The sequence below is a fragment of the Pseudopodoces humilis genome, chromosome 17 (genome assembly GCF_049639895.1).
Source record: "Pseudopodoces humilis isolate 2021_Gansu_Grassland_sample_001 chromosome 17, ASM4963989v1, whole genome shotgun sequence".
Classification (NCBI taxonomy): Eukaryota; Metazoa; Chordata; class Aves; order Passeriformes; family Paridae; genus Pseudopodoces; species Pseudopodoces humilis.
This window is the reverse complement of record NC_142216.1, coordinates 7,778,098-7,802,329: the sequence shown is the minus strand read 5'-3', so window position 1 is coordinate 7,802,329 and position 24,232 is coordinate 7,778,098. Positions and strand designations below refer to the sequence as shown.

At 45.4% G+C, this 24,232-nt stretch overlaps 1 protein-coding gene across 1 annotated transcript in view; it reads right to left on the bottom strand.

The window, feature by feature from the left end:
* The window catches only part of COL23A1 (collagen type XXIII alpha 1 chain), a 174,592-nt gene that overhangs the window by 11,679 nt on the left and 138,681 nt on the right, over nt 1-24,232 (bottom strand). Inside the window, exons 4-11 of the mRNA XM_088063740.1 lie at nt 12,426-12,452; nt 10,559-10,585; nt 9,881-9,907; nt 3,394-3,429; nt 2,867-2,893; nt 2,411-2,437; nt 1,253-1,297; nt 611-673 (exon numbers count right to left, since the gene is read on the bottom strand). Of these exons, the coding sequence (XP_087919866.1) occupies nt 611-673; nt 1,253-1,297; nt 2,411-2,437; nt 2,867-2,893; nt 3,394-3,429; nt 9,881-9,907; nt 10,559-10,585; nt 12,426-12,452 (279 nt within the window). The remainder of the gene's footprint in view (nt 1-610; nt 674-1,252; nt 1,298-2,410; nt 2,438-2,866; nt 2,894-3,393; nt 3,430-9,880; nt 9,908-10,558; nt 10,586-12,425; nt 12,453-24,232) is intronic.

Here is a 24,232-nt window from a genome sequence, read left to right as displayed (position 1 = left end):
AAATATATAGGAAAAAACCTAAATTCAATCAGCACCGCTCCTATGGTTCTAGAAAAAGTTTACTAAATTTCACCAGAGCCCACTTTCTTCCTCACACACACTTTCTTCCCCAATAAGGAATCACGACTCTTTGATATAGAAAATATCAGTGCATCCAGATCCTGCTGAATACAAAGCAGCTGAGGGGGTAAATAACAGCCCACGGATGCTGTCCAGGTCTCCTCACCACCACTTAACAAACCCAGACTAATTGTATCTCTTTTGGAGGTCAGGAGGAAAGAACAGCTCACAAGTGCTTGGGGCTCAGAAGCAATTCCACAGCCATCAATAACATGGGATCAAAATGTGACCAGAATTCTCCCTTTTTTGAGGAAAAAAGGCAATTTAGTGGAATATGTGCAAGTAGATGACTTATGAACTCTTATACTGATCTCTGCTTGAACCCAGCTTTCATCAAATCACCAGGAAAAGTTAAAACACTCTTCATATCACTCCTTTTGTGTCAGTTTTGGCACTTTATGAGGTTTTAGAAGGCAAAGGCCCAAAACATCTCCTCAGCTGGAAGCCTCTGCATCAGCAATGCTGTGCCCACAGTTCCAGCTTTTCTCACCTTTAGTCCTGGGAAGCCATCTGTGCCATTCTCTCCCTTGGGACCCACGCTTCCTTTTTCTCCCTGAAAACAAACCCATTTAAACAAATACTATACAGGGAGGATGGAGAAAAGATTTCCTCAGGTTATCATTTTCTTGATTTAGCTTCATTTTACATACACAAGGGAGCAGAGCTCTGCTTTCAGCTGTAAAACACATCACCTTGCCCAGGTGCAACCAGGGAGGTTTTGAGATGAAAATGAAGCTTTCAGATTCAGCAGTTTGGCTGCGGGTGGTGTGTTCAGCCATGAAGCTGGTCCCAAAACCACAGCATAGAATAATAAATTCACAATGTTTTGTGTTGGAAGGGGTCTTGAAGATCACCCAGTACCCATCCCTGCCATGGGCAGGGACACCTTCCACTACCTCAGGTTGCTCCAAGCCCTGTCCAGCCTGACCTTGGACACTTCCTGGGATGGGGCAGCCACAGCTTCTCTGGGCACCCTGTGCCAGGGCCTCAGCACCCTCAGAGTTTCTTGATCTTTTTCCACACCAGAGGAGAAATGTTTCTCATCCTGCCCCACCTGTGATATGGTGCCAAAAACCAGACAGCAGCAGATGTGCCCAACACATGCATTAGATGGACACAGAGCAGGACATACCTTAGGGCCCACAAGTCCTGGTTCCCCAGGGATCCCATCATCACCCTGATGGAATAAAATATAAAAAGTGAAATACACAGACCTTGTACATACTAAGTAGGTTCCAACACATCATTTGACCTGAGTGTCACACAGACCTGAAACCCACTCAGGTTTGAAGGCAACCAGGGGAGAGTAGCAGCAAGGAGCACAGGATGCTCCAGCATGGTCCCCTCTTCCCACCCAGCCCTGCCTCTGCCTCCCCTGCTCCTGGGAAGGTGGACAGGCATCTTCCAGAATTTGCTTACAGCAGACCCTGGCAAAGGTCTTCTCCCACCTTGAACAGAAACTAAATATTAAATTCCCTAAGGCCTTTTGTGTCCCAAAGACCTCCTGTAAGCTGCCACCCATCCTCATGGACTGCATCACAAGTCACCAACATCCTCTGACAGGAGGTTTTCTGGTTTTGCTTGTGCTTTGTTGTTCTCCTGGAGTAACACCACTTCATGGGTACTGAAGAGATTAGTTTCACCAGCCAGTTATGAAATATTTAAGCCAAATTCTGGCCTGCAGAACACCCATGGCCACCCCTGTTTTGGGCCAAATCAGTAAGCAGGAAAGGGTGGGCCCTGTCAGTGCTTTGATTTCACCTAAAGGCAGTGATTTATCCACTTCTTGATGGCACCACTGGGAGAGAACTGAGAGCCTGGACATGTGAATGTCTCACAATCATCAATGCCACACCCAAGCAGCATTCCTGGCCCTCAAGTGGACATTTCCCATAGGACTGCAGCGCTGCATGGTGATGGCCATCCCAGGAATTCCAAACCCATCCCAGGGCCCCTGGGCAGAGAACATCCTCCAGGCACCTCTTGGTTCATTGAATTACTGGAGAGAAAGGGCCCAAGATCACTGCTTTGCTTGGCATTTGCTGTTTCATTCTTTGTCTATTGGGCAGATGTGGCTGCAGCTTCTGGCTTGCTTGTGGAAATGAAAGCCAGGCTGCAGGCACAGCCATGCCCAGCTCCAGGATCGTGTGGGAGGGAAGCCGAGGGAACAGAGGGAAGGACATGGCTTCTACACCAGTCTCTTGCAGTTGTTTCCCTAGCCAAGCAGAGAGCAAAGCAAAGAAAAAAGAACAAAAACTAATAATTTAAAAAAAAAAAAGCACCATGTTACCTTTTTCCCTTGGACACCAGGTTCACCCTTCAACAGCAACATCAACAGAAGAGAAAGAATTTTAGGGCCATAACAGAAAATAATTACAGAAAAAAATAAATAACAGAAAAAAATGGTGTGGATAATCAAAATTAATTGTAAAATTAAAATACTTGGCTTCTGCTGATGATATTTAGCCTCCCCAAATGCAAGAAAGCATGTTCCCACAGCACAGCAGATTCCAGCCCCCTGTGGCTCCCTCCACCCCCATTTCCAGGTTTGAGCATGGGCAGTGGATGTGATATTGAGGAAGTGACACACTCAGACATTTACACCCCCTGTCAATGCCTTGGAATTTTGTATCTGATATATACTGATGAGTTTAAGTCCACTGCAAAATGCTTATTTTCATACCCACCCCTCTTATGCAGCATTATTTCAAGAATTCACGTTAAAATTAGGCAGATTATTACCCACCTTTGATCCTGGAGGTCCTCTGGCACCCTGTTGAATATAAGAGTGATTAGTTTACTTGTTTGACAACAGAGAAAAATGGGATAAAAGCATTTCTAAGAGTATTTTAATTCCAAGAAAAAAAATGTCAGAGATGTCAACTTCTCATCTTCCCATACAAATAGAGCTGTATTTGTTCTCTGTGCTCCCAGTGAATAATATCCTTTCATGGTTCAGTTATTTTATGTATAATAAACACTGTTTTTATCCAACATAAACCTCAGCAATTTGGAGTTACAATGCCAGGTGGCTTCAGAGGGGCAGGTGTAAGGATACAGGAGCACCACATCCCTCCAGAAGAGCCAAGGGGACACAAAAACCAGAGTATTTTGTCTCCTGGACAAACATCCATTTTAGGCCACTTGTAATTCCATGGGGTTTTTTTTGTCCTCCATAAGCAATGACACAAACCCACTTGCTGCAGTGAGCTGAAGGGTGATGTACAATGGGGGTAAGGGGCACAGACACAGATGCTTCTGGGCATTACTGACCATCACTCCATCCTCTCCCGGCTCGCCTTTGAAACCCTGCAAAAAATAAAAAGACCGACATTGAAACTATTACCTCCCATTCTCCAAAATAATTCTCAGCAATAATTAGAATGTTCCACTGCATTATGTTTTAGTCTATTTTTTTATTAAATGTATTGCCAGTGGTCTTCAGATTTGCAACAGGTATCAATTTCAGATTTGCAAAGGGTATGGATTGGGGAAGAGATCTCCTGGCTCTGTGACAGCACCAGCACCTGCAAATACATGCCCCAGGTCCAGCTCTTTGCTCCAAAACTTGAGATGGAAGGTCCCCTCCTGCTCCCTTGCCCCACACCCCAGGGCTTGGCTCTATGAGCCACCTTTGGAGCCCAGCTGTGGCTCAGGCTGGGGACTCAGTGGTTGTGGTGGCAGCACCGGGGAAGGGGACACCCTTCACCCTCCTGTCCCTCGTGGGGTGGGAACTGCCTGATATGTGCTTGCTGTGCATCTCCCGTCCTTACAGGGGGGCCTGGAGGTCCTCGTGGGCCATCCTTTCCCGTGTCCCCAGGAGGCCCCCGGGCACCTGGGGGTCCTGGCGGACCAGGGGGGCCTGTGGCTCCATCTCGACCTTGATCACCCTGGAAGAAGTTCACACAGACATGGTGAGATGAAGCAGTGTTGGCAAGGGGTGGTCTCAGGCTGTCCACAACACATGCACTGCATCCCTGGGCCAGTACCATGCCCTCTGCTATCCCAGAGGAATTTAACTACAACTTCCAGTTGGGAAAGCTTAAAGTGAACTCACTTTTATGCTATTTGGGTCTGGTTCCTCAACCAGGATTGTACTTAATGCCTTCCAATGAGATTTAATCTGCTTAAGCCTGCATGGAATCTACCGACCCAACAGCACCCAGAGCAACCCAGGCTCACAACATGCTGGCAGGAAGCATGCACACACTGCCATGGCTCGGTGCACCACACCACAAAACCACACAAAAAAGTGGCAGTGCTTGATCTCATCCTTTACAGCCAGCCAAGGTCACACGTGAACATCCCGAGCCGCTCACACCTGCGGGTTTTGGGTGCAGAGAACACGCTGTGTCCCTGTGGCTGTGCCGGTTTGGTGGGTGCCATTCCCAAGCGGAGCATCCCGGGGGGCTCCAGCCTGGGAATCAGCTCCTGGTCCCCCACCAGCCAGCACAGCCCAGCCCTGGGGCCGTGGCCCAGCCCATCCATGAGGCTGCACAATGGGAAAACCTCATGGAAAGGCGGCCTCGTAAATCTTTTAGCAACATCTGGGAAAGACAGCAGCGAGGCAGTCAGAGGGCTGTGTTTAATATGTGGTCCACCCTCAAATCAGGGACAAGTGTGGGATTTTTCAGAAGTCCTTAAGTGACTTAGCAGCACAAGTTCCATGGCCTTTCAACAAGATCTGGGCTCCTAAATCACTCGTATCCTTTTTTAAAAAACCCAATTGCAAATGCTGAACACTGCAACCAATTATGTTGAGTTTCCCACTGAACTTTTCCTAATTACAATGTCCCATTTAGAGTTCAAGGATTTAGATTACTTTTAATGCATTTTTATTTTACAATACCTACAGTGTTTATATCAAATTTATAGGACTTTGCTGCTTGATTCCCAAATCTCACAAAGAACCAAATGCTTAAACCCGTCATGTTCCTCTACTTCGACAATGCCTGCTCCCTAAATTCCAATGGGACTTCAGTCAAACGTGCTCCCAACAAGCATCTCTAAACACAGCCATGGTTGTGGCAATTTAAAATAGCAGCAGTGCACTGTCAGCCAGGAAAAAAGCAAATGCAGCTCAAACGACCACAGCAAACCAATGGCAGCAGATTTGGTGTCTACCTTGAGCACTCGCCGGCTAAAGACAAGCTGATCATTAGCCAGAAATCCATGATTGAGGTGGGGAAAAACCATCTACATCCAGAGAAAGTGGGAAGCAGAAGAAGAAAGAGCAGCAGTTTAAGAGGAAAACACAGCAGAAGAGTGAGTTTTAAAGGCTGCAGCAATATATAATATTTTTTTTTTAATAACTAGTTGATACATTTGAAAGTAATAGCCTAGGTAGCCAACACTGGGATTTAATGTTCTGGGTACACTGGAGCTTTGTAACAGGACACAGACTGAGGGAAACAAGTATTTTTTTACTAGTTTACTGCACAATAGGACATTCAAAGCAGCTGGGACAAGGATTCCCCTACTGCAGAATAAAGAGTATTATTCCAGTAAACCCCGTAGGGGATGATATATCCCAGCATTTCCCTGAGACCTAATATTGTATTTGTTTTCAGAGGCTCAAATGAATATTGATGTATTCCCAGCCTGCAAATTGCAGATAAATTTCCCAGATTTATATGATGCAAAAACAATGTATTTAGACTGTGTCAGTAGTCATTGCTATTGTGTTTTAGCCTTTCCACTCATCTATCTAGGGAGAAGCAGTAAGACATTTCCTTTCTCAGGACACCACGTGCATCTCCCTTTTCCCCCATCCACCCATCCCTGTACACATCCATAGGAGAATCAAGAGGGTGGAGTGAAGCCACAAGAAGCCCCGTGGGAGCACACAGCAAAGCCTCCATGAGGATTTTTGGAGGGTTCTGGGCAACAAACCTCTTTTCAAAATTGCCAAAGAGCTTTTAAACCTTGCACACCAATAACAGATAACCCCAAACCCCAGTTTTGGGGAGAACAGTGCACTGGCAAGGCCACCTCCTGCTCAGCCTCCCAGTGCAGATGTTTTAAACACCATCATGTCAAGAAGGCAGGAGAAAAGTAGTCAGATAGAAAAAAATAATCAACCCCAGAAAAGAAGCCCCTACTAAGAATTTTTTTCAAGATGTGGAGAGGGGCTTTGAGCTCAAAACTCAGTTAAACACAGTTACTTTTGGGAAGAAGAGCACTGAAATACTGAGAAATTGAAATTAATGACAACACATTAATTACACGTGGCCAGGTCCTCCAAATACTACAGAAACCACCAAAAAGACTCTACTGAGAACAAAGGGCTTTGTGGTAGACAGAGGGGACACAGTTCTGTGGCTCATTATGTGCATAAAGTACACAAGAGCATAAAGTGGGATTTTCATAAAAGCCCACAGAGCAAAACAGGAACTGAATTTTTTTCTTGTCTCTCAGACTGGTGAACATCATCCAAATAAGCACGTTCCAAGCCCAGCCCTATCTGTTTTAATGGAAAATAACAATTTGTATTTGCTCCAAGGCCAAACACACCATATCCCACCAAATCCAGCCATCACACATTTAATTTTAAGCAGCCCCTGTTACAGATGGGCCCATGAGAGGTGAACAGCCCTGAGGGATATTAAATAGAGAGACACCATCCCTGGTTCAAGAAACATCCAGGCTGTAGAGAGCCAGGCTCTAGGAGAGGGGTTAAGTGTGATGGAATAACATATTCCTGCTCCACAATGTCCAAAGCATCTGGTTTCAAGGCACAGGGCTAACAGGCTGTTGGGTCTGACCCCGTATAGCACTGGAATACTGGAGCACAGAAACCTTGAACACTGCTAATTTCCAGCTTTAGAGTCCTTGATGTAGCCATTTCAACATAACACTTCAAAGTAAGCAAATAATAAAATAAAGGTATCCATAGGTGTCTGTTGACTGCCACAGAGAGCTCTGCAGGATGCTTCCTGTGCTGAGTTTTTATCTGCAGTGTGAGCTTGGCAAGCAGTTACAATTTTGCAGAAAACAAGGGAGAAAAAGCTCCTTTGGTGTCTGCACTGAGCTGCAGAACTGGTTCAGCCACGCCAGTGTTTGGCCCCCAGCAGCTCCGGATCCAGGAGATGCTGGAGCCATCTCCATCAGCACTGGCCATGGGCAGGCGTGTGCCATGTGGGCCACTGCAGACAGAGCATTTCTCTCACCAGCTGAAGCTCATTTTCTCCCTCTGAAGAGCAAAGCTGGTGCTGCTGCTGCCACAGGCACTGTGCATCCACCAGCCCAGATGTGCAGAGATTCCTCAACCCCATCATTTGTCTAAACATCTCATCTGTCAGTACGAACAAGATCACCCAGCTAAGTTCATAAATCCAGAGCAGTTGGCCCAGTGCCAGCTCAGGGAGCAAGTCAGGCTTATAAAACCAGTCCTTTCCAGGGGTGCAGCAATGTATTTGACTGTGAGAGAGAAGCACAGGCACAAATATCAGGGCACATCTGTCCCAACCTTAGCAGCACCCTGCTTCAACTCCCTCTAGCTTCCCAAGAGCAGAGGGGACCTGCCTTTGATTTCTCCCTATAAATACACTTCCATGCATTCTATCAGTACATTTGGGCACATTTATTCCCCATCCTGAGCAGGTGAGGCTGCACAGCATCCTCCCTCATGCTGCTTACAACAAGGAGCATTCAGTGATGAAGACAACCTAAGGTGATCTCCTTCCTCAGCTTTCCAAAATCACCCTCCAGCATCTGCCACCGGGCACACTCCCATGTGTAATAATCTCTGTGTTTGTCCACCCTGGTGGCAGGTGTTTATTACAGGAAGAGAAGCAATGCAGACATGAACATATTTGGTAGCTAATCCCTAATTGCCATCACCTCACTCCCACCACAGACGGTCCCTCCAATGCCACCCCAAGGATTATTCTCTTTTAATCCATCATTCCTAATGGTAGTGTTTCAGTGTTCACTGACACACTCTAACCTCATTCCACCACCCGTGGACATGACCATTTACAAGGAAGAGGGCACTGGATATAGTCCTAGTTATTTATCTTCCCATTGATGCAGTGAACTGCATTGACACATCTTTCAAAGTCAGCTGAACAAAGCAACCACTGAAACTTGAGGAATAAGATAGATTAAATTCAGAAATAAAAAGTAATCTAGACCAGATGGTATTAAGAAGTTTTGCCTCCTGTTCACAACCCTGAGTGTCTGGAGACATAAAGGGAGCTATTTTCAAAGTCAGGCACCTGTTTCTAGGTCTACTTGTACATGGTTCTGCCAGGCTTTTCTCTCCCTCTTTCTCCCAAATTGTTTTTGAGCCTTTTTCTCACTGTTCTGCAAAAAGTAATAAATAAATAAAAAACTGAAGCAAAATCTGGACAAATGCAGAACAGGAAATGCAAAAATATGCCCCCAAAACCCAGCAAATTTTTCTTAGTAGATGAAAACAAAGGACAAGTGTTACCTTGAGAGCTGGTACCTGCCCTGCAAGTCCAGACAGAACCTGTCCCAGAGCATCTCCTGCAGCAGGAGGTGAGTTCCACAGCACCTGGCAGCACAGAGCCTTTGGAGCCTGAGCAGCACCTCCTCCGGCATTCCTGAGTCACCAGCCCCAAAGTCACCCACAGCCCTGGCCAAGAAGTGAAAACTCATGTCCCTGTGCTACTGAATCACCTCTTAAAGCCTGTTCTGAGAACGTGGGTGGGCACTTAGACAAAGTGAGACCTTACACTGAGCCCCTCCTTCACCACACAGGCTGTAAATCTATCTGAGAAATTTTAGGGGCTCTCTGAGCCCCAGGGTGACATTTCCAAACACATCCAAGACAGTGAGGAGCTGCTTCAGAATATGACACCAGCTTCATAAAGTGATTTTACAACCTCCAGGGGAAAGAAGAAAAATGTCTCTGAGGCATCTCCACTCAACATTAACCACTGAGGTCCTGGTTATGTTTCCAGCAGTGACATCTAACCCAGGTCAGCCAACTCTTGAGTGCCAGCTCCAAATTGGGCCTCCTACAGTGACTGGTACACCAGGATTCCAAGACATCCACACAATGGGGTTTCCAGCAGATGCCCATAACCCACAGACAACCATACCTCAGAAATACCTCTTCACCTTGTGGTGAAACCTCCTATCTCATCCCCAACATGGGCCACATCCCCCTTGTGTCTCATGGAGACCTGTCCTGATTTCCTTCAGTAGATCTCAACTTCATGCAGCTCCATGAGAGGAAATTTCATGAAATTCCAATAATTTCTGTATGCTATAGCTAAAAGAGTTTTCCCTCATCGTACAGTTACTTTAAACCCTTTATTTTCAAAGGCAGCCAGGATATCACCTGGATGTCATCCTGCTACCAGGTGGGGAGCTCAGCAAGAGAGGAGGAACATTCCATCCTGCACAACTCTGTGCTGGACCTCTCCCTGGGACACCAGATCCTACCCCCATATACTGGTGCTCTAATGCCAACAAACAAGGAGCACAGCCTCAGGAGAAACTTCAAGAGAAACACGAAGTCTGTCTCTGACACTGGACTGGAAGAGGAAATCAGGGATGAGAAAGCTCAGTAGAAGCAAAACCCTTCATGAGGTACCCAAAGATCTTCAACTCTTTTTTCCTCATGGCCAAAGTTAGGAAAACCACCACCACAAACAGCTCCAGAGGCAAAATGAAATGTTTCCACAACTGTTACCATACCGTTTGCAGCAAGGCTGCACAAAGCTTTATTTTGTGCAGTGACTAAACCAGATTTTGGAATAAATCAATGTGCAGTGTCACTACTTACCCTTGGGCCAATGTCTCCTGCTTCCCCCTGCAAATCAGGAAAAACAGCAAAGGGTCAGGGTTCAAATCTCAACCCTGAAGGAGTGAGCACAGGGTCAGCTGGACACGAGCACAGCACACAAGGGAAGTGGCAAGAGTCCTATTGCTTAATATATTTAAAATGAGGGAGGAGAACGTTTTGAGACAACACAATAGGGAAAGATTCTGCCCTGGCAGGCAATGAAACAGATAATAAATCAGAAAGAGCAGTTTGTTTCCAACTCTAAGGCTCTCCTAGCAACTGCTTATGTCCTTCACATGTGAAAATTAACTTCACTTTCAGTAATGACCTTCTTTGGCTCCTCTGATTGCACGGGTGTCATGCAAACAGAGCGATGGAGCCCAGATCTCTTGGAAGAATGAAGAGAGTTTTATGCCACTCTCATCACCCACAGTGGCTTACCAGAACCCTGTAGCATGGGTGAGCTTTAAGACCACACTTGTTCCCCCCACTTTTCTGCAAATTCTTCCAGCCTCCTGGAGCTTTTCCAAGAGCAATGTGAGAACCCACTGTCACAGCTCCACATCCCAACAAAACCCAGCTGGATTACTGGGACAACCTGAACTTGAAAGAATTACAGCAGCAGGAGGATAATCTGGAACTGCTCCCACAAAATCCACATGTTAATGCACCCTTTACCTTTTCCCCTTTTGGTCCTGGAGGTCCCTGGAAACACATAAGAAGAATACAAGTTAAGGAACAGCAGAATCACCAATGCATGTGACATTAAAACCAAGGAAATCACATTCATCAATTCACAAACCTGAGCCACATTCTCTATTATTTTAAGGAATACATGCCACTATTTTAAGTTGTGCAGTGCTTGACATGAGCAACACTTTACCGAAAAGCACCCACGAGGTCCTGCCTGCTCCTGCCAGGACAGAGTATGGAGAAGGACTAGAGCAGGGCAGGCAGTGTGACAGCAGCTCGCCAACACATGACTCTAAATAGATGCAAAAGATACCTTGAGGTACTAAATCACTTCTAGAAAAAACACATGCTCAGTATATCATTACAACAATTATACATCTGTTTGAAATAAACAAGGAGGACGGGCTGCTTTCTTTGGCCTGTTTGCTGAAGGCATCATTCATCTTCCCTCTGAGCAGCTGCCTGTAGGACAGGCAGAGACACTGCAGCCCCAGAGAACCCGAGAGCAACACTCTGATGTGTCTGCTCTGCATTTGCCTTCCAGCACAGAAAAGTAAAAAATCTTGGTACCAGTGCAGCGTGTGCTCAAGTGGGACCCGGTGGGATGCAGTGGGGGAAGGTCAGCAGAGAGGCCAGCGATAGCAGCATCTGCATTCCCATGCAGCCTCCTTCCCACAGTTTTTCTCTAAGCAAGGCTGCTGGCCCCTTACTGTCATGGAAGAGAGCATGAACAGCCTGTTTTGAGTCTGAATGCATGATAAATTTGCTTTGTCACAGATTTCCCCTGCCTCTCACTCGGGGTCTCACTCCTGCCTGGCAGTGGCACCCCAGCCCTCAGGCTGTGCTCTGTGGTCTGACTGCACTCCCAGCATGAAGCTTTGCTACTGAAAGCCAAGTCCTGTGCACCAGGCTGGGAGCTGACCCTTCCTCTTTTCTTGCCTAATGCTTTATTTCTAGATTTTATTCACATTTTTTATCCTCAGGGTTAGGATAAAAACCAACCACAGCAATGTACAGCTATAACAACACGCTCCCTAACTGGATTGAAATAAGTGTCTGGAGTAGCTTTTCAATTGCAAAGACTGAATTACTTTTATCCACTTTGAAATCCCACTTGGTTTAGGACCAGAATTTAAAAAGATTTCATATGGGGCCCTCTAGTGAAGGTGGTGGAAGAGAATGGGGTTTGGAAACAAAATACAGAGCTGTGACCTTCTGTAGGAACCATTCAGTGGAAGGAATCAGAGCTGGCTAGGGTTCAATTAGTATAAAAATAAAGAAGTCTGTGTTTCTGTAAAATAAGTAAGAAAAGAATGAAGCACCTGGATATCCAAAGGGCTTCCAAGCAAAAATGAAGTCAAGAAAACAGCTCATAAATTAATCCAGTCTGTTCCAAAAAGTATTTCATGGACACTGGGCACCCTCAAGCAGTTCCCAGCTCAGGTTCTTTGGAGGAAAATGGAACCTGCCTTTGGGATCAATTATTTTTATGGTATCACTCTGTAGTGCCAGAAGCACACAACCAAGATCACTTTGCTCTTCGAATGTGCTACTGGAGTTTATTCCCCAAATTTGGCCTGATGCCCATCTGCAGTCTGTGCTGGCCCAGCTGGTGCAGGACACGACGAAGCAGCTGAGATGAGCTGACAGGTAAAGAAAAGTTCACCTCCAGCTCTGCTGGCCAGCCCTGGCTCAGAATTCAAACTTGCATGGAATAATTTTCCCAAGTACAACTGTCCCTCCTAAACAGTTCTATATGTAGCAATAAATGAGTAATAGTTGAGATACTGCCTATTTATTGTGGAGCAGCATGAACAAAGACATGTTATATTTGGCACTTAGTGCTACTTACTGGTTTGCCATCCAAGCCAAGAGGCCCCTGAAAAAGGATGGAAAAGAGAGTATTATTAAAAAAAAAAAAAAATTTATTTTCAAACATAACATTATCAGGCATGCTCTGAAAGAGACTCTACTTACGTATAGTACAATCTTTGGCTATGATTCTATGATTTACCTAATCCTCCATCCATACAATCCAGCAGGAAGGTTTCACAGAGGTACAGTAAAAGGCATCAAACAATTTGCAGAGTGTGAAGGAGCGTGAAAGGAAGCGACAGGATTAGTGACAGGGATAAGATGACCCTGCTCTGGCACTTTGCCTGGGACTCCCTGAAGTTTTGAAAGTCAAAAACAGCAGCAGTAAAACATGCCTGATTTGGTTAAACTGAGCAGATCCATGAGTGATTCACATCAACTTTGGATCTGAACCATTTATTATTGCTAAAGCAGTTAACTCAGTCATCCCAGATCTTCCTCAGACCTCCTGTTTCTAGAATTGCTGGATCAATATGGAAAATGGTGAATTCCCCTGCATTTCTGGCACTTAAGCTCTTAATTAACACCAAACCACTAAATGTGTTGGGCCACAGGAAACATTGCTTTTGATAAGGATGTGGGGAGGGAGGAAGCACAGGTGCTCTAAGGCTAAAGCTGCCCCTGTCATCAGCTGGAGCTGGCACTTTTGGGGACAAAGTGACACACACAAGTTATTGTAAATCCATTGCCTGTGGCAAATGCAAGGGTTCCACCTGCAAAGCTGTGCCTTGGGATCAGCTCCTGCTCCCTCCTACACCTGCCCTGCACAGCCACACGTGTGGAATGTGCACATCCTCCTCCCAACATGCTGGGATGAAACATCTCCCACGTTACAGCCTTGTGAACAATGAGGATCTACCAAAGCAACTGTGGTACAGTGCTAAAGCACCAAAGATATCTGTATTTCTTAGGGAACTGATTGGGGTGAGTCTTTTTTAGTTTATCTCGTATGTGATAGGGAAATTGAGCAAAAGAGGCAAAGGTGGGTAAGAGGAGGCAAACTGGCTGCATTAAAAAGAGCATCCTTGCAGCTCACAGCCACTGATAAGGAATAAATCAATCTGCAATGGCTATGCTGATGTGGCCTGAAACCCTGGGGAACAGAGTTCTGTTAGGAAAAAGAAGTAAATCCAGATGAGCTGGGCAAATCATCAGTCACTGGCTTACAGGGGCTGGGGGACCTGTACAAGAGAAGTTCACTTGAAAACAAATGAGGATTTCTTTACACATGAGGTTTCTGAAGTGATCAGAAGCATAGGTTATATTCCTCATGAGATGTGCATTTTTTCTTATAAGGAAACCTCAGTACTCAACAGGTACATAGTGGTAATGAAAAATACACATAAAGCAGTTGTGTCTGTTAATACAAAGGCTTGCAGGTCACAACCAAACTACACCTCCTATATACTTTATCTCACCTCAATTCTTTAGATTCTAAAAGGATTTAGATTCTGGGAATGGCATCAGGTTCATAAGGATTCTTTCCTGAAACTAAGTTTGAGATGATTCATCTGAAGCTCCTGATGCAACTCCCTGACTTCCAGAGGATCAGACATGGGATCTGAGCAGAGAACTGGCAGCACATTCAACTTCTCAGAGGAGTAGAAGTCCCAGAATTATTATTTTTGTAAATATAAAATGCCAGATCTTCAGCTTTTAGCTATTCTTGTATCAGTCCACAAAGAGACATCCAGAAGCAAAAAACAATGGCCTATTCAGATATTTGAGGGAAAGCATGTAATGCCTGTGAGAAACAATATCCATCAGGGTTCCAAAGGGGCTCTTGGCCAGCCACAGCACTGAATGGACAAGACTAACACAGACTTTTAAATGCCTTGCTAGTCTGGGATGGAGATTTAATTGACTCTGCTCTACCTGCCCAGCCAAATGTCTGTGTGAGCAAGGCAGGGTTCCCAAGAGCAGCCAGGAGATTTCATGGGTATAGCAGAGAGAACATCTGAAATCTGGGCTGCCTGACTTGACTGCCTACAAATCTCAGGAGTGCTCATGTGTTGAGACTGCTATTGTCTTTTATTTGAATCCTCCTCCATGTCATTTTAATTAAAGATGAAGCAATCTCTAATAAATTTGATAAACAAGGAACAGGAAAACAACAAGTAACCCTCTATTTCCCCACTTCAAACCAATCTCTATAGAAGTTTTTACTTTGAGGGGACAAAAATTACTGCAGCTTAAACAACCAGGAAAAGTGTATGAAAAAGAAGTTTTCTGCTTGGACATCCCAAGCAATAGAAAGCATCTCAGTGGCTTTAGGCTCTACTTTTTGCCCAGGGAGCAATTTAACTTGTGCCTTCACTCACTCTTGATCACAGTCCTTTGCTCTAAATCACACACAGTGATCACAATTCAGACAACTCATTACTCACTACATCAAGAGGGGACGAACTTTGTGCCTAGGACAAACCCAATGTTTTAAAAAAATATAGAGGGAAAAGTCAATCAATTTCCCCCAAAACACAGTTCTGACCAAAACCATCACTGCACTGCCTAAGTGGGACAAAACCTGTCAACCATGGGTGCTTCAAGGACCCACACTGTTGGGGTCCCAGATCACCCTAGAGGCCCTTCCCAGCTGGTAACCCACTTACATCTCATTTTCTGACCGCACTGAGGACCAGCTGTGTTCCAGGACCAGCCTGGCCAAACCAGCTCTGTGGGACACCCTTCCCCATTTGAAAAGAAAAATTGTTGCTGCCAGTTTTGCAAAGAGAATACATCTGCAACATGTGTCTGGAACTGTCAGGCAGCTGGAGCAGGAGGAGCTGGGTTAGTGGGGACAGCTGGTGACGGAGCAGAGGTGAGGGATAATTGGAATTACGTGTCTTGGTTTCACCCCTCAGGAAGAGTAACATAGGCACAGGTGTTCCTGTAGGAATAATGATCCACAGTGATCTAATGGTACTCTCCCTTTGCCATCAGCTGGACATTATTTATAAATTTAATATACTTTATGGTATACATTGATGATCTATTATTTAATGATACCAATTATACCTTGACCCTGAGAATGCAGACATGGGTCAGATAAGATGGTGGAGCTTGAGCAGGGCTTGTTACTATATCATGTAGTCTTAATGCATGCCTTGGTTTTGCCACACAGCATTTCAATTTCAGAGTAAGGGACCACATTCAGATGCATTTTAAAACAAATTCTGATGTATTTTTTATTTTGCTTCACAGTAGAAGATCAGAAGTCTTGAGATAGAGCACCAAAATATCACCTCTCATTGCAAAAAGGAGATCCACCCATTGCTGAGGTCAGCTGAAGGCTTGAGAACAGTTTTGAGCTCACCCAAAAGGGAAGATGTGGAGCTTGCAAGCTCTGGTTCACATGCAAAAGCTCTTCCAATAAATAACAAGCATTTCCCACGTACATCACTCACCTCTGGCTCAGAGCAAGCCGAGGTGCCAGCTTGGCCCTCTGCCATCCCCCTCCAGTGTCCTCACTGCTGCTGGCAGGGATGGACCTGCTCTTAAAGCATTACAGGAATTTTAAGGGGGGGAAATATCTAGTAAAAACAAAGCCAGAGATTATTAAGAGGACAATCCTTCTGAGTTGGGAAATCTTCTCTTATGGTTATTTTTAATGTTTCCTGCTCTGATAAAAATTAGCACAGGGGTCGGAAGGAACCCTGCAGTCAAATTTTGACAAATTCAAAGGGCTGCCTTTCCGTCTCTGTCTCTGTGGTTTCAAAAAAGGGTAGAATATTATATTTCAAGGAACAAAAGAACATGACAATATTTTAGTATCCCTGCAAAAGGCCCTGGGTCATCTGCAGCACAGGCTGGGAACAGGGACCATCCTTTCCTATAGGCCACGCTGTAAATCCTCACAGGCAGGACAATGTCTGCTGGCCATGTGGTTCCTCAGCACATTTTTGTGTGAGAAGAAAGCTCTGGCAAAAGCTATGGCCAAGCACACCCTGCCAGGCCCGTCACAAGGAAAGTGGAGGAAGGCAGCCAGGTTGCTGTGGCTGCTCCCAGCTTCCCAGCTGAAGGGAAAGGGGAGAAAAGGGAATGAGAAACAAGAAATCAACTGTGAGTCCTCTAAATAGCAGCTGGGAATCACTGGCACTAACTGTGAATAGACTGAGTGCAAGAGATTTGCTCTGAGACGTCACCTCATCCCCCGTTACTGCTACTCCTTTTCCCTCCCTGAAGTCCTCAGTGCAGAAGAATCAGAAGCCCTTAAAAAATAACATGTTTCTACTCCATACAATACCACTGCTGCTGTACTAATCATTTGTCCTTTCTAATGCATTTCAATTATTGTGTTTAAATACATTATTTAATTTATGGTCATATGAGGAACTACCCCAAGCACACACCGCTCACTGCTGTGAGCCTGGAGGAATCCTGGGCAGGAGGTTGCTCCTTCAGCAGCCCTGACTTCTGGGTCCCTGGTGAGAGACCCCAAAATCATATCAGCCAGCAGCATGACAAAACATTGGAAACATTCCTACCAAGAGCTGTCATGTTTAAGCATTAAGACCATTTATATCACAATAGTTAAAATACTATTTTTTAAGCAATGAACATGATTATCGACAAACCTTTGCTAACGATTTTCTTTTTGTTTGAAAAAAGCTATTTCAGTATTGTCTAACACAAATTCCTGTTTGCTCCATGACTACATGCAAACTGAAAACCCACTTTTCCCTGATGCCCACTTTTCTAGATGATAGTTTTTTGCACCATTTAAAAAAAAAAATCCAAAACCAAACAGCTTCTACAATTTTCTTACAAGCACTAAACAGCAACACTGATGAGATGTGATTATTTTTTAATTCTTGAAAGAATAATTGTTTCCATTTGGAAACAATTTACACATGCAGGCCGCATCCTGCACGGCCTCGGAGCCAGGCTGTCCTTGTCCAGCTAGAAAACCCCACTTCTTTTTATGAGGAAGGGCATTTAGGGGTTCCCCAAAATCTCACCTCCCTGCATGTAACATCCAATCCCAGTCTTGTGGGAGATCCCAAAAGATGGGGCTGCTCTGGGCAGTGGGATGAGCCGAGTCCTCCTCACCCACAGAGACCACCCAGCTCTCACCCCTCTCCCACGTTTCTTTCCAAAAATGCCACCTGAGCACAGCCTGGGCATTGCCCACACAATCTGGCAGGGCTCAGCATCACCAAACCCTCAAAGGCTCTGAAATAATTCTGCAGGGGGACCCCATGTCCCACAGCCCAGGCTGCCAGCAAAAAATCCCCCAACAGAGGTGTCAGGTAAAGGATGCAGAGCAGCCTGATAAGAGCCAAGCGTGTGTTAACAAAAAACTCCCCCAGATCTGTGCTCTGTTCCAAAAAATCTGTCCACTGACTGCTGGGAGGCCTCTGCCCATTCTTTGATGGAAATGGAGCAGAAAGGAGCAGTAATTTGCTAAAAACTTCACCCATAATGCAAACCAGACGGCTCTGCAAGGGAGCAGCCACATCGGAGGCCAGGCTGGCCCCGCCGGGCATCCGGTGACCTCACAGAGCCAGCCTCTGCAGGGAGAGCCCATCTCCCTTCCACAGGGCACCAACGCTCCCAGCACTTCTGAAAGCCTTGGGAAAGAAAGAAACGAACAGACAAAACCAGAAAAAAAGAAAAAAATCCAAGCTCTATCCTCAGAAAGCTTTTGGGGCAGCACTGGGCTCTGCCCACTGTTCAGCCCCTCCTTTGCATCGCTAGCCTGAGCTCGCCAGAGTGCTTCAATTCCCAGCTGTCTTCCAGACATGTCAACCACATTCTGCAGGGTTTCAAATGAGATAAGGGACCTTTTCCCCTGTAGGAGCTGCCTCTTCTTTAACCACAAGATGTGCCGCCTTCTGTCTGTGCACAGAGCTTCCTCTTTGTTTTGGATGTCTTCTCAAAGATGCTCAAGAGAAATGTCTGGAATCAAATTTAACGCTGACTGGTCCAAAGGAGTGGAAAACAAACACTGGGCTGGGGCTGCACAGGGCACTGCTAGGGTTTTTGAGGAAGGTCACTTGGAGATGCCAAAATAGAGCCAGTTTGTTCACTTCTCCAGCACAGACTGCTGTGGCTCTTGGGCAGATATGCCAGATCACCATTTCAGAGGCAAGAACTCACTCATCTGTCCATCACAGTGCACCAGTTTTCTTCGAAAACAGCAAAGTACTCTTATGGAAGTAAGAATCCCCCAACTTCCCCCAAATTTCTGAGGCTTAAATGAGTTCCGTGTGTTCTGTGTAACTGCTTTCTTCAAGCATTTGATGTCCAGTTGGGCTTTAGATATATTTTCTTAATATCCATCTATGAGAGAGGTGATGGCCTCTGAGCTGGGAATGCAATTTTTAACTAGGAAAGTAATTTTGGAAGAATGTTGGCGTTACAAGCAAACACTTCTTCAGCTTCCTGCCTTTATAGTCTTTCCACACCAGTGTCATTGACAGCTTCTGTTTGGATTACTTCTCTCTGGTGGTTAATGAGAAAACTTCTTGGTTTTCTCAGTTTTGCTCTGCCTAGACACCAAGCCTCTGTACCACAGGGCTGGACCCAAATGCACTGGAAACAGAGATGCAGATCCACCCGCTGCACTCAACACTCAAAGCACAAAACCAGAGGAAAAGCTGCGTGAGAAGCCAGAAACCAAACCTCTGCCAGTGCAATTTGGGCTGCACTGTTCTCCTTGCCATTGCTGTCAGCACCTTCACCAGGCCCTCTCCTCTCCCTCTCCAGAACCACTGGAATCACAGAGGATAAACAAATGCATCTGCAATTCCTCTGCTGGGTGGGATATAAGACAACTTTTTATTATCCCTGTGGAAGAATTACCTCTAAATCAAAAGGAAAATAAACTGCTGCCATGAAGAACTGGGCTTCAAAAAATCATTGTTGCTTCCACATCAGAGAGGCAGCAAATGGATGTAGTAGGAAAACACACTGGATCTGCTTTCCCTATTTAAAGAGGATTTTCCCTCTAGGCAAATAATTACATGAATTGGCCACAAAACTGATATTAAAATAAAATGAAAAAGACTGGAACTACAAAGTTTGCCTTGTAAAATGAATGTTTGTTACTTCTGTCTTTTGGGCTCTTACTGGGAGAGGTATGTGTGCAAATGACTTCACACACAGGAGACACTCCTTGCAGTCTGAATATTTATGAGTAAAACATAGAACAAACACAGGACTGAAACCTAAATTACAGTTATAGCCTTGATTAGCCTGGCTAAGAAAATGAAATACCTCACCAACAGAAGCCTTCATCACACCACACAGTGTTTAAAAGTATCAAGTCTAGCAATGCACAACCAGCCAAAACACCCATGCAATGTGTTTTGGACACCACAGGCAACTGTGTCCATGCATGAGCTACCACCCAAGGTCTGGAAAGCAACTGCCTATTGCAAAAAAACCAGGAAAATTTGGGGTCCACACAGCCCATGAGGACTGGCCACAGTGTGGCCTCTCATACCTTACATGGGATTTCTGGTAGACCTGCTGGAGAGTTAAAATGCTGCCTGCTGCTCTGGTTTGCACACAGAGCAATCCCAGAGCTACACAGGGCTCCTCCAGCCACTCTCCCAGGCTGCAACTCAAGCACATCCAATCAGCACTTTGAGATAATTGCATAGGTGGAGGAAACTCATCAAGACATCAGGCAGTTCAATTTTAAGTTACTCCTACAGTTCTCTTGTAAAAGTAGCTTGTTATTAATGCCATATGTGGTTTCCTGGTGTTGCCATTTCCAAAATGCCTGGTTAAGTGCATGCCTTGGAGCTTTCTGGTAAAAAAGGAATCACAGTGGCACGGAGGAGCTGCCACCAGGAAGAGGCTAAAGCATGTGTTCCTCATTTCTCACACATCATTCTGTCTACATTCATATTATATTTATGGGTCACACACGAAAAGCTTGCACAGACTTTCCCTAAGATGTCTGTCTACTAACTGAAATTCTTAATTGCTGAGAGGAGAAAACCCCAGACTCCACTGTTTATAGTCAAGGTCTAGAACTGTAACCAAAGTCACTGTTCCAGTGCTTCACTGTGCTGGTTTTTATGCCAGGGAACCATCTTCTACACATGCTTCTTCAACTCCTCTAACAGACATCAGCCTAGAAAAACACATTTGGCTTTACTTTATGTCTTGAAAATTAATCAAAACCAGAGTTTTACCATCCTTACCAGTTGATTTCTGGCTTATACATTACAGCTGACTTCAGTGGATAGATCTGGATTTACAATGCTGCAGCCAAAGGAAGATATTAGCTCACTGTCCAAGGCTCCCAAAATAAAACCTTCTGAAGATGCTGACCTGCTTAGCTCCAATAGCTCCTCAGTGTGAGTTGGACAATAAATACGTGAGAATGGCCTGTATTGGAGTATTTCAATTGTGACAGAGCATTTATTCCCCAAAATGAAAAGCCAGCATTGAGCAGTGTCTGTGTTGTGATTCTTTTTTACCTTAAGTCCATTCATTGATTATATTGGTGCAGTTACCTGTCATTAGAAAAGGACACTATTAGTCACAGAATCATGGAATGGTCTGGGTGGGAAGGAACCTTAAAGGCTGCCTAAACCCAGCTCCTCTGCCATGGGCTGGGACGCCTTCCACTATCCCAGGTTGCTCCAAGCTCCATCCAACCTGCCTTTGAACACCTCCAGGGATGGGATAGCCACAGCTTCTCTGGGCAACCTGTGCCACGGCCTCACCACCCTCACAACAGAGAATTTCTTCCCAATATCCCATCCAACCCTGCCCTCTGTCAGTGTGAAGCCATTCCCCTTGTGCTGTCACTCCAGGCCGTTGTAAACAGCCCCTCTCCAGCTCTCTTGTAGCTCCTTCAGGTACTGCATAGCTGCAATGAGGATGTCCCAAAGCTTTCTCTTTTCCAGGCTGAAAAGTCACAATTCTCTCAGCCTTTTCTCACAGCAGAGCTTCTCCACTCCTCTATTTATCCTGGTGGCCTCCTCTAGATTCATTCCAGCAGATCAATATCCTTTCTGTGCTGGGGACCACAGAGCTGGATACTCAATGCTGAATTATTGTCAGTAACAAGCTTCATTAATTCTAGGCAGGCAGAGCATGATGCCTTTTCTTCCTGCCTCCTCAAAAGGTTCTCCTGCTGCAAAAGATGGGCAGGATGATGCCTGTGGTCTTCCAGGCAACACACAAGTTAAAAATTCACAATGCAAACATTACACACCAGAGGGACAAAATGAGTAACACTCCGCTTAACTAAAAATAAATCCTAGTATTCTGAGGGAAATGTATAAAATAGGAGACAACCCTGTTTCATATCATACTTTTCTTCTGCAAAACCTCTTCCCTGTTCTGCTTTCTATTAATGAAGACATGCACATGAAGTAACTCCCCTCATTAATCAACTTCATTCTTTTGGTTTTTTCCTACTTGAAGTGACAATCTTGCATTTGGGATGTCACATCATGGTGTAGTTGAGAATGATTTTAGGGATGAGTAGCAGTGGTAGATTAAACTCTCAAGAAACAGACTTTGGCTTCAAAAGGCCTCTCCAGTAAATGGAGAAGAGAAGGGAATGGGTTCTGGTGAACCACAAAAGCAGCATCTCACTGGGAAAGAGGAGAAATTGGAGTTGTAGGAGTTGTAGGAGAGCAACTGAGTAGTTTGAAGGCAAGTATAGATCCATTGCTGCATGAGGCAGAGAAAGAGATGGGGACAAGACTGCTAAGAGCACTCCACAATCATTGGTTAGAACCACAGAATCATTCAGGTTGGAAATGACCTCTAAGATCAAGCCCAATCATTAATCCAGCACTGCCAAGCCCACCATTAAATCAGGGGCCACATCTTTTAAATCCCTCCAGGGACTCCACCACTTCCCTGGGCAGTCCGGCCCGATGCTTCACAACCCTTTTAGTGAAGAAATGTTTCCTAATATGCAATTAAAAAGCTGTGTAATGCAGAGATCCTCCTGCTCTGAAAGGTCAGCTCAAAGCCTACTCACTGTTCAGCTCTCCCATCTGCTCCTCATTTTCTCCTTTTCCTCCTGCCCAGATGCAGCTGCTCACGAAAGCACCACAGCCCCACTGTGCCAGCCCTGTGCACAGCCAACCCCTCCCTCCCCTCCCAGCTTCACCAGGACACCCCAACCTGCTGACAGCTCATCAAGAGGAGGGGAAGCACTCTGCAGAATGGATGCCCCTCGCCTCAGGAAGCACAGCTTGGGACATGTCCCAGGGGATCCCAGTCCCAGGGCCTGGTCCTGCCCAACAAGAAACACATTTCCATCATCATGGTGGCTGCACATCTGCTCTTCTCTGCTGCCCCTGTGCAAACCTGAGCTCAAGGCAGCTGTATGGCAGCATGGCTCCTGCCTCACCATGGGTATCAGAAAGGCTTTTCCCCTTAACCTGCCCCCAGTATCAGAAGTTAAACTATTCTCTACAGTCTTTGTCCTTCTGTCAAATCTGGCTGAAATGGGCCAAGTTCAAATGTTACTGGGGAAAGAGAAGACAGACCCATCCAGCCCTTACACTGAAATTCAGGCTGAGGTCTGTGATCCATGATCAGTGGAACGTCAAAACCAAATCAAACAAGTGCAGGAGAGCAACAAATCCCAACATCCTTCATAGCTATTACAACAATAATAGTAGAATATAACATAGGGTTAAAAAAGAAAACTAAATCCTCTATGGGATTTCAAAAATAACAATAAACCTACAGAACTTCATAAATAACAAAACTGCTGTACAGTTTTACTGTAAGGCCCAAACCTCTCCTCTTAAGATGTTAAAGATATTTAAATCATCTTATAGAAGCTGTTTTCTCTCTCAGCCCCATTTCCAGAGCTCTGGATCACTTCATCTCTTTAAGGCCTCCTTTGCTTGCAGCTCAGTTATAAACTAGCAACTCAAAGCACTGCTGGCTGAGGGATGCATGTGTCACCACACACAACTTAATATTCATCTTCTACCTCTGCATTTTCACCACATCCACCCCCTGAAACAGCTCAGAGTTTATTTGATTACCCTGAAGGGAACTAAATAAGTAAATTCATTTGAATATGCAGCTGGATTTAATAAAACCTGCCTATATGCTTCTGCTGAATAATACTTACAAGCCTGCTTTAAGCTTAGTTTCCTCCTTCTTCAGGGGTATATCTTGGTTTGGAAGTACAACTATCCTCACCTTCTTATTAGATAAAGTTAATTAGTGGATGTAGTAATTCAGTGTTTGATGATTTCAAAGTCAGGATAAGACCAGCCCCACAGCTCACCTGGAGTGCAGGTCCTGGGGGTAAGATGATGTGAATGCCATTTTCCCAGTGCAGATGTGGCAGCAGATTTGGGGTCATTCTGGGTCCCTGACAGCATCCAGGAGTGCTGGAGCATCATCAAAATCCCTCTCCAGGAGCTGGGACAGGCAAGGTGCCAGGCTGCCCATGGGGACAGTGGTGATGCTCTCTCCTAGGGAATAGTCCCCGTTTCCTCCCAGAGTTTCTGGTTTTTCAGAGTTCTGCAACTAAATCATGACTGGGACAGCAGAAAGGACAAACCTGCCTAGGGCACTGCTAATCCAGCAGTGTTTGCCACACCCTACAAGGGCAAAAAGCCACCCTAAAAATGACAACAAACAGCCCATTAGAGTGAAATTTCACATCTTCCAATAAATTCAACTCTTCATTTCCAATGGACCCCTGAGGCATCTGTGCAACCTCCTGGCTCCAGCATCTCTGGGGTTGCTGCGGGCAGGTGCCACCTGAGGGAGACAAACCCCTTCCCTGGACACAGAGCCCTGCTCGCCCACAGCCTCCCCTCACAACTTAAATCT